Here is an 11176-nt window from a genome sequence, read left to right on the forward strand (position 1 = left end):
AACACAGTTCTGTAGTTGTTTTTTTCGACTGGGATAGCATCCATTACATGCACAGCACAATCCAAACGTCTATTTTCAGCAGTAATATCTATGGAACGTTACATGGATAAAGACTTAGAACGAAAAATGGTACAGACATCTAAAATACGTAAGTGCATCACTTTCAACGAACTGCTCAAGATGTTTTACTATATATACATTTGTCTGCACAAGGACATCAAAACATTAATTCTGGTAGTATCCTTTAATCTATGCTACCATGCGCGCATTTACTTCGTATTTGAATCGTACCACTTGTAAAAATCTCAATATATTCGTCCCAGCATAATACAAACATCCGGGTCCAGCAGCAATATCTATAGGACGTCACATGGATAACAATTTTGATGTGTAGTCATCAAAGTCTGTCAATCCAAAATCATGAGCCCAGTATAAACTATATGTGATATACACATAGTTTATACACAACACACAACTAGCGCTGTTCATTGCGCACATCGCGCTGCACCCATCAGTGGCACCACACTCATCGTTCGCATTACAGCTTGGTGTCCCGCGCACATAAAGTCGACTATTTAAAATGAGGCCGCACATACCCACCCATTCCCCGTCATTCATATATTTCAGGGCCCTTATACTAATCTTAGGAAACGATTTTAAGCTGAATTGGTTCGACGCCGCTGATCCATGCCTACATTTTTTCACACGCTTCCCCAAAGTTCTGAACAGAAGCAGCTGTCGGGAATAGCGATTCAGACAAAATTTATGAATTGAAGCTGATTGTTGGACAAAGCAAAAATTTAGTTAGGCTTAGATTTGGCATATTATGCATCATTATCAATCTAACACAAGTCGCATGGATGTACTGATTGGACGTTGGCATGGAATAGGAGAGCTACGCTCAAAAATTGACAACTTTACGTGAGCTGGCATCACTGTTTTTAACTAACATATCAGTGTATAGATTAACTTACTGGACTCCACAGTGTACGCGGGACGAATAAAACGCCTGAACATTTTTTAGGCAACTTGGATAAACAACAGTCCACTAAACCACTAGCCCACATATGAGGAGACCTCCGAAGGGGTGCGTCATTGAGGGCACTAGGATAATATCAGGGGATGAGGTATGAGAAGTGTTTGTGTTACGTAGTGCTTAATTATATAGGTGTGCTCTGAAATGGCGTGATGATGTGTTATGCACAATTCTAGATTCAAACAGCAACTTCGATTAACTGAACGTTGTATTATCCTGGCGATAATTTTACATAAGCGTTACAGTGTTATTTATATTACAATCTTAATCAATTCATCATGATGAAAATAGGTTCCGTTGCATGGTACACAGTGCGTACAAAGATAAGCCGGTTACACCGAGAAGGTTCTGAATGTTACCTGGAGAAGTATGGGATATGCATTACTACGACATCTCAAGGCTCAGCATTCTGCACTGCACAATGCGTAGATATAACGTCACGTATACAGCTATAGATATCAATAATCTAATGATTCAAGAAAAATTTCTTCAGACATTTACTACAGGTGTGGTATATCATTGTTGACTGGGGTAGTCCCAGTCGTAGCCCAAGAGCCCAGAGTTAGCACTGCGCACCGATTTCGTCCTCTATATCTATGCTAGCAAATGCACCTTCGGAGGAAGGCAGACAGCAGATATACAAGGGCGCGCATCAATTACTGCGAGTAAAAGCACAAAGCTACAGCGGTCGCAGCTAATAGTGTCGCTGCCGATTCAGCACTCCCAAATACCCCGAGCACGGGTGCTCTTTAATCAAGAAGAAGCCATACAGAAGCGCGGATGACCCACAGCGACGAACGTGCATGCGTTATCGTGGACCGTTTCGGTCGGTGGCGGGTAATTTCGGGAAAGCGCGCCGGTCGTTCATTCAGCAAGAAATCGATGCGACGTCAACGTCCAAACTACGCAACTGCGGCGCGGCCGAGTTGTGACCCCCGGGCGAGCAGACGAAAAACTTGCTTCCTCGCCTGGCAGGAAGTCAAAACAGCAAAACTATGCTGCACAGAGATCAGACAAATGAAGCCCACTTAGCACGCGTGCACGTGAAAAGTCAAACGCGCAATTTACCCGCCATAAGCCCGCACTTGTAACGGCTGGAAAATGTCGATCTTCTGCCTTTCAGTTTTCTCAATTTCGACTAGACGTGTTCCGTAGTTCGCAAGGGCTTCATGGCTGGCTGCTCTTGCGTGACCGCGCGTGACACAGTGCCAGACATATATAGTGCACGCCTCCGCACCGTTTTCTGTTTCTTTTTATAATGTACGTGCATATGTGAAATTGGTTGAACGGATTGCTGACGTCACTACAACACGTGCAACTTTCTGCCCAGCAAACGATATAACATTACATGGAAGTCCATAAGATATATATATATATATACCTCCCGAAGACATCTGTTTTGGATTCCCTTTCTAAGACTCTACGCACTTGGAACACTAAAATTGGTGTCCCTTAAAAGGCATAGCATGTGCTGCAGATATGCCAGATGGAAGTATGCAAGATATTTATGAATTTCTAGCACACTGGAGATACGAGAAGCCTATATATATATATATATATATATATATATATATATATATATATATATATATATATATATATATATATATATATATATATATATATATATATATATATATATATATATATATATATATACGCACACACACAATGAAGAGTATACCCTATGCAGGTAATATTTTACTGTTTGTTAGCAGAGATATTCAAATGAATATTGAAAGTTTCTATTCAGTTTGTGATATGAGTCGAGTAGGTTGATGAACAGTTGAAAACCGCAGTTAATGCCATGCCATTAAAACAAGCTCATGTACGCTGTTAATTTTTGCGCAAGGCCCTCCCATTCAACTGTCCACATCCATTCTATACATTCATGCGACGTATCGTAGATTGATAGAGGCGCAAATATGCTTAATCCGTTCCAAAATAATAAATGCCCAAAAACGTAATCGAATTAATAAATTATGCTCGAACCAACTGCTATTTGCAACAGCCGCTTCGTCCGGAACGTCAAGCAGGTGCATGAAAAAATGCAGGCGAATACAAGTGTGCGAGGTCGAACCGATTTAATAGAAAACTCATAGAAAACAAAAAATATGGCTAACGTAAAACGAGTACGTAAGTTAACTCTCACTTTGATTGGAAGTTGCTTAATAATATGTCACCGTCGTTCAGTAATGATGTAGATACAATGCTAAGATTAGGTTTTGTTTTGTTTTTCTCAAGTAAGATTGATAAGACTCGATCGGGACGTCAAATGGATGGGACGTCGAATGGATGATGACGTCTGCTATCATAAAAAATTCTAAGAATTATTACGCTACTTTCTAATGCAAAATTTGAGTGAACCTATTATGCCTTTTTCCGATATATATTGAGGCAAATAGTATTTACGTATGTATGTATGTATGTATGTATGTATGTATGTATGTATGTATGTATGTATGTATGTATGTATGTATGTATGTATGTATGTATGTATGTATGTATGTATGTATGTATGTATGTATGTATGTATGTATGTATGTAGCACACTACGCATAAGAGCTGCGCTCTAAAACAGAATTACTTGCACATTATTCGAAATGCTCGGTCACTCGATAATTAAGGCTTAATTTGATCTTCACAGAATAATGATGGCACAGTACTTCATAAATATTGTTAAATATTCGTAAATATTTGCAAGCGGTACTGGCGCGGATGGTGTCTTGTAGTCGGTTTTGAGCTGGAAAGCGCGATATGCTTTTCCCATCACGCGAATCATAGTGCGATTAAGTCACCGTGATCATTTAAATCAAGTCGATCCTCATTTTTGTTGCCATGGACAAATACATAACCTAGAATTTACTACAACAGATAAACATTATAAGCTAGGTGCAGCCAGTCGGAAAAAACTACAGAACCGTGTCAAAAATACAACAAAATATTCTGTAGTTCTGTTGTAAACGTCAGATTTTTCTGTAGTTCTGTAGTTTTTGTGTACTATATTTCTGTTGTCTGTAATTCTGTAGCACTTTCTATTGTAACTACAGAAATTTCTGATGTTACTACAGAAAGTTCTGTTGTCACAACAGGTTTCGCATCAAAAACCGCACAGAAATTATGTCGTAACAACAGAAAATTTTCTGTAGTTTTTTCCGACTGGGAGTAGTCGGGGGTTTCCCCCGGGAATCGGAGTTATATTTCTGCTCAGGAGACAATGCAATAACAACCTACATGGAGCTCACATCACAAGCACGGCACGCCTCTCCCTCAGGTTGCTTCAGTGTACAGAAGATTTTGAGCTCAGCTCAGCATAATTGTGTCAGTGCTGAAGATGCCCCTTCAGCAACTCTGCCAAAGCTCTCAAAGCAGCCACTTTTAAAGGGAACTTAATCTTTATGGTTATCCACGACGTAGCGCAGCTCATTTTTGAAGTTCTCATCCCAGAGCTCTGGAGAGCCATCCTTGGTGAGGGGCAATAGTTCTGGTAATGTCTGTCTGCAATCATCTGCCCTGCTGTTAGGGTCTTGAAGAATGGCAGATAAATTGTTGAGGATGTCCTGTTCATCTTTAGCAACACCAACATCAAGCGAGCCTCGCGGCTGGGAGACCGATATTCCCATAGTATTTCTAGCGCGCGTGACGCAAGAAGCTTCACGGCTTCTGGTCAGGAGTTGCCGCAGCTGTCCATAGTGACAGGATTCCTCGCAGGGTCAGTGGTGGCAGTAGCTGTTCAGCACACGTGCCCGAGGAACTGGAATTCATGTCAATGCCTCCTCGAAATGGGCCCAGCGCCAGCCGATGATACTGAGCCGTTGTTCGCTGTACACATCTGGAGTTCATGTTCTTCGTACTGTCCGTTTCCTCCTCCAGCGACCGCTGTACATGCTCGACCGACTCCCGCTGCCTCTGCTTCCTCTGTTTAATGTACAGGTGATAGACAAATGGAGAGACGATATGCGATAGGGCTGGTTGCTCGCCCATCACCATCTTCGCTGCGACAACGCATGGGGTGAAGAATAAGGCCCACTGCGAGTGCCTGGGTCCCTTGGTCAAGAGTGCTGAGCAAAACATGTATTTCCGCCGGCCTCAGTTTGAAAATGGACACGATCACTTCCATGGAGTACCTTTTGTGTTCAGGACTCTTCTGAGCATGACCGGTGTTTCAGGAATGTTGATCAGCACATACCCGGTGTGCATCGCTTGAAGAAGCATGAAGCAGCACCTTATTCACTATCAGCTTTAGCTGGCGGCAGTTGTGGCAACCCTGTATTGTGGAGACGCCATAACGTTGGGCAGTTGGGCGAAACTAAACGCACACGAAAAAATGTCTCCGAAGCGTCGGTGCTGGTCTACCGGCGTACTTCCTACTGCGCGCCGTTCATTTGTCGGACACGTGTTCGACAAATGTACATGAGACGCCGTTTGGAACGCCGTCCAACCAGAGCTCGGATTTCACCGACGCCGTTTCATGATCCGCCGCAGGCCCTCTCTCTCCTCCTCTCCCATGTGGCGTTGTGCGTGCCATGGTTGCCAGTAAAGCTGCAATGACGTCACGTGAATAAGCTCTATAGCACAACAGCAATCTTGATTTTGATGTTGGGAGTCTGTGTCGGGTCAGTAACGTACCTCGCTACCGCTTGAAACTATCAAAATGAGGAAGATAACCCCTGATGATGGAGAGGGTTTGCAGACTCGTCGACTGCACAGAGCTCAAAAGATCGGTTAATTCACGTCTTGATCAAAAAGGCGAGTCAGTAGAACGTAAAGTCATTCGTGTAAGTCTGCACAGTGGATGTGGATTAGCTCGCCTATGGCATCTTGAAAGAACGGAAACGCCTTGGTGTGGTGATCGACGAACATCAAGGTGATGTTCCACTTCACTTCCTGCTCCACTCTTTCACAAGAAGCTAGAGCTAATGGTTTCATTAGCTCTAGTTTTTTGTGATCTTAACCTGGCAAAAACCCTCGACTTCCTAGTAATTTCCGTCCAATTGCACTGACTTCACATCTCTGTAAACTCATCGAGCGCCTGCTGCATACCCGGATTAGTCACTACATTGAATACGTCAGTCCTGGATTTCATCCAGCTCAAGCCGGCTTCCGCCCTAACCTTGGAACGCATGACTGCCTTTGGCTTTTGCGAAGAGTTCTGGATAGAGCTCATCGTAAAACGCTACCTGACTATCTCCTGGCTGTCGATATACACAAAGCTTTTGACAATGTTCGCCATGAGGTTATCCTGGAGGAACTCGCCAAACGCTTTCCTAGTAATCGTGCCCAAATCTGGATCCGCAATTTTTTGACATCTAGACCCATTCAGCTACATGGCAAAGCTCCGGGATGGGTGCCCAAAACCTATTACTTGGATAGGGGTGTACCTCAGGGCTCCATTCTCGGACCCATATTGTTTAACTTGGCCATGACACGCGTCGCCGAGAATCTGGAAATCAGCACAAGCGCAAGATTCGCTATATATGCTGATGATATTACCGTCTGGACTGAGGCAGCGGATTACGTAGACAAATATTCTATGGAGACTGAACTTCAGGCGGCCCTTCTTTGTCTTGAAGATACACTAACCAAAATTGGCCTCGAACTCGCACCACATAAAACAGAATTGATTAGTATCGACGGAAAACATAAAACCAACCCCAGTATGCAGATCCATCTTCACATCGGAGGCAACACCATCACGTCCTCAAATGGGCAAATCCGCATTCTTGGCCTGCCCATATCAAGCTGCAACAGCCCCCAGAAATGGGTTCATCAGTTACAACGCCTTTGGCCAGCACTGCTACATACTATTCGTCGCCTGTCCAACCGGCACGGCGGTGCGCGGCAGCATGCCTGCCGTGCGATGGCCAGAGCAGCGGCGGTCGGAAAAATCCTCTATGGCACACCGGTCCTCCAACTGTCGAAGACTGACTTCGCTAAGGTCGAACGCCTTCATCGCGCAACACTACGCACTATTACCGGTCTACCTAAGCACACTCCTATAGCCGAACTTGAGCGTTTGGCCGCTCTTCCACCTCTCACTACCATCGTTACCGAGTCACAGACGCGTCATCGAATACGTCTAGAGAACACTGTCCAGGGGTGTCGCCTGCTGGCCTGGGATGAACAGCGTAACGACAAAACACCAGCCCTATATGCATCACTTCCCCCTTGGGAGATGCCAGTAGTCACACGCGTCCATCGCCGACCTATAAACCGCGATTTTGTCATTCCCCGGAAGCTCCTAGCTGCCCATCACCGACAAGAGCGAATCCCCGATACGACTGACATATACACCGACGCATCCATTACAAGCGAATTCGCATCTATGGCCTGGGTATGCGATGACAACCCTTCCCTTTCAGGCGCTTATGCCTGCCATCTGCACCGGAACTGGGTCACTACGTATTCTTACTGATTCCTTTGAAGCTTACAAGGAAATCGCTACTCCGGGTTCACAAGATGCAACAGCTACGGCTATACAGCGCCTCCTTAAACGCCACCAACTCGCGACCAGAACTGTCGCTATTCACTGGACCCCAGGTCACTCGGACGAATCAGGGGGCAATGCGGCGGCACACGCCGCGGCTGCCTTGGCAGGTGGGATGTCCACATTTACTTCCCCACCCCCCTTGCTTCATCCTTATTCGACCTTGGGCGGGCAACTCACCCCTTCTCTTGCCCTTATGCACTATACTCGGACCAGTCTTCGTAGCCTCAGTCAGCATCGCATGCAGGTGGCCACACCAGACCCACCTTTTACGAGAAGAACCCACCTCACCCGAAGTCAAGAAGTCTTTTTGAATAAGCTCATCGCCCATGCGGCTTACACGCCACGTATTATGGCCCGCTGGCGTCAGTATAAGGAGAAAATGATTACGTGCCCCCACTGTACGACTCTAACCTGCGGCGGCATATCTCATTTACTCTGGGAATGCCCTGCTTTTTCTACTGGACGCCCCGAGATCGAACCCTACCGCCTGAACTACCGTTCCCTTCTAGAAACTGATGCAAACACACAGATGATATTTGCCAAGTATGGCTCGCTTAGTGGCCTGGTTAGAGCAATGTGATTCGAGTGACGACCTAAACAATGAAGATTCTGTCTACTCCCCTTTATCCCCATCCATGGCCATGAGCCTTCCAATTCAATAAAGGACATTCAATCAATCATTCGCCGCTTATTTTATTTATTGGGCCACATTTTATTTCACTGGCTCACTTTGTCGTTCTAGCCCTCCTTCTAGCCCTACTGGAGTGTGTTATTCATCTTATGCTTTTGACACAGAAATATAGATTTCTAATGGATTGGTTTTGAGGGTAGAAGAGAAGCGGCAGCCATTTTGTAGTAGTCATCCGTGTAAAAAATAAAAAGGATACTTTACGAATCAAGGGGGTGCATTCTAAAGAAATGGGGGTTATAACCATATAGGGTATAGGAAAATCGCTAGCACCAGCGAAGGATTTAATTAAACAGGCGTTAGCACCTTAAACTATAACAACAGAAGTTTTTCAGCGTCATGAAAATTCTGCCGCAGTAGCAAGGTAAAGCTGATATTGTATACAACAGCGCGCACCCATAGTCAAAAGCTTACATGGTTAAATAATTAACGCGATAACAAAAACATAATTTCATCATTTTCTCGCAGTCTGCAAACAAATAATTGCAATCCAATTCCAAAAGCGCGATTACCCAGTGTGCCACGAAATTGTGATCGCGTGCACGTTAAGTAGATATATGCCGAACATTCGCTTCGTTGGCGCAGTGCCAATTGCTTGGTGCCTCTGGAGCGTCGGCTGAGTCGACGCGCGCGATGTCACCGTCTGCCGCAACGCATCGCAGAGGCTGACCCGAAAATAAAGCAAAAAATAAATAATAAAGAGAGAAAAACCGTTTTAGGCAGAAGCTTCAGGAGATGATGTGCGGAAACGGGGAGCGGAGTGCTAAAGAACCCCCAAAATAGGCGCGACGTGAACGCCCGTCAGGACTGGGCAACTTTTTCCACACACTTCCCAATCATTTGCGAAAACGTGGGAAGCATACCTCCGATACAGCAGCACATGCACACAATGTATATTTTTGTAAGGGAGGAGGTCTTCTATTTAACTACGAAGGAAGATAACCTTATTTTCGCTTTCTCTTTCAACTTTCGCACAGCAATGCACACGAAATATGCTGTACGCAGCCTCTTCCGCCGCCAATCCTTGCAAGAAAGATAAGGTAGCAGCGCTATCAAATATATTACGCGATAAAATGTCAACAACGCTCCTGACGTATCTCAATATGCTTTTATAACGTTATTTTCCAAGCTGAAAGCGAAGAACAGACGAGCACATTTGTCCCCCCTGCAAACGCGCAACAAATAAACGAAGAAAAAGAGGCTTGCGCGGGCACGGTAGTCGTGAGGATACCTATAACACCTAACTTTCTTGGTATACTTAAAGGGAAGAGGCAACACCCATGAACTTATAGCTCGAAAGAACAAAGGAAAAGCGCTTGTAATCAACAGCGAGCGCATCCGCTTATAGATACCAGGTGCGGAGACTGCAGTTTCTACAGAGGCGCGCCCAGGAAAACGCGCTTCACCACATAGCACCGCCAGCTCCCATTCATCCCAACGTAGCGCAGCTCAGGAGCGCGGCGCGCAGTAGAGAAAAAAAAAAAAAAAGTGGGCCATGATTCACGGGCTGTGCAGGCCGGTAGTGCATCCGCTTCGCCGGTTCAGTAAGAAACTTCCGTCCAAAAGGGTCTGCAATCCACGATCGCGTCCACCCTCCTGCAAATACGAGCTCCTGCGGCGTGAGCGAGTTATCTCCGAAGCGCATCCGAAGCACTGCAAACCTTCCCATTTCACAGGTTTTCCTGTTCTTTTGAATTTTATTTCGCAAGCGTATGCCTTCGTTTGTCCGGCGTGCAACGCCCAGGTTTCCCCCACCCTCCCACACCATCGCGTATTCTGTGCGGCGTGAAAGAAAAAAAAACCCTATGAGAGGAGAGCGAATGAACGAAGGAGAGAATGGCCGGGGCGCGGAAGAGCTGCTGCTCACCGTGGTCGACGTCGTCGTCCATGATCATTTAAATCCGCTCGCTGGGACGCCGGCGAGAGATAATCCGCATGGGATGAGCGGAGAAGAGAGAGTCTTATCCACTGGACACCACCACCATCGCGCTACTGGCGTTAGCCGGCCGTCGATGCCGCCGCGCAGCCGTTGCTACGTGCATTTCGACAGGCCGCGGCCCGACGGACGGAGAGCTGGCTGCTTTGCCGGATGTCGTTGCGAGGGAGGGGGCCCACCACCACGAAGGAAGCGGCGCCACAGCCCTTATGCTGGCGAATACGGTGCCGCTACCTGGTGGGCGGGAGCCGAATGCAGTCGCTTACGTCACGCATCCGGAGATGTCTTATGAGCCTGCCTGTTGCGGCACTCCCCATCACTTCGCCTGCAGGAAAGAGGCGCTAGCCAGCCTAGAAATCATGTTTATAGAGATTGTCGCGCCATCTTTCGTCATATTATTGAACTGAAATTTATTGTTTTCGCAGCAAACTTTTGCAATGGCTCGTTTTTGTTTGTACATGGCACACAAGTACCTTTTCCCAAAGAAGTAAATGCGACAAATATCATAATGACATCGCCCCTATTAACTCTGCACCATTCACGAAACCGAAACCGGCCGGTGTCACGGTACTTGTATGCCGCTAGGAAAGAATAATGTTGCTCGCCCTTCACGTGACAGGTTTTTTTGTTTTTTAAGCGCAGTCTTTGGCGCCCATTCCTGGGTTTCACGTCATCGTACTCGTTTTTTTCTTTTTCTTTTTTTGTTTGTTGGTTTTTTTTTTGTTTTTTTGTTTTTTTTTTACTGTACAGAGAATATTTTAACTTGCTATTTCTCAGGCCGAAGTGTCAAGCTGAAAATTACTTGACGCGTACAAACGGGCTTCAGGCCCTCACTGAAATTTCCTATGGGAAAACAGCGGAAAATCCCGTTTTTTTTTCGTTTTTTTTTTTTTTTTAAAGTTTTAAAAATGTATTACGGAAAAAGAAACACGCCCTCCTCCAACTGTCCCCTCTAAGGGTTGCATCGATCATTGGTCTCACCCTGCCGTCGCACTGCTGTTCACTCTTTACTAGAGCTGCAAGAGC

At 45.7% G+C, this 11176-nt stretch overlaps 1 protein-coding gene across 1 annotated transcript in view; it reads right to left on the bottom strand.

Annotated features, from left to right (window-relative positions):
• Myo81F (unconventional myosin 81F) overlaps positions 1-10333 on the bottom strand; it is a 132537-nt gene extending 122204 nt beyond the window's left edge. The window contains exon 1 of the mRNA XM_084583356.1: positions 10082-10333. Within this exon, the coding sequence (XP_084439482.1) occupies positions 10082-10109 (28 nt within the window). The 5' untranslated portion in view covers positions 10110-10333. The remainder of the gene's footprint in view (positions 1-10081) is intronic.
• Between the last annotated feature and the right edge of the window lie 843 nt (positions 10334-11176).

This window comes from Amblyomma maculatum, chromosome 11 (assembly GCF_055883805.1).
Source record: "Amblyomma maculatum isolate TAMU_Amacu chromosome 11, ASM5588380v1, whole genome shotgun sequence".
Classification (NCBI taxonomy): domain Eukaryota; kingdom Metazoa; phylum Arthropoda; class Arachnida; order Ixodida; family Ixodidae; genus Amblyomma; species Amblyomma maculatum.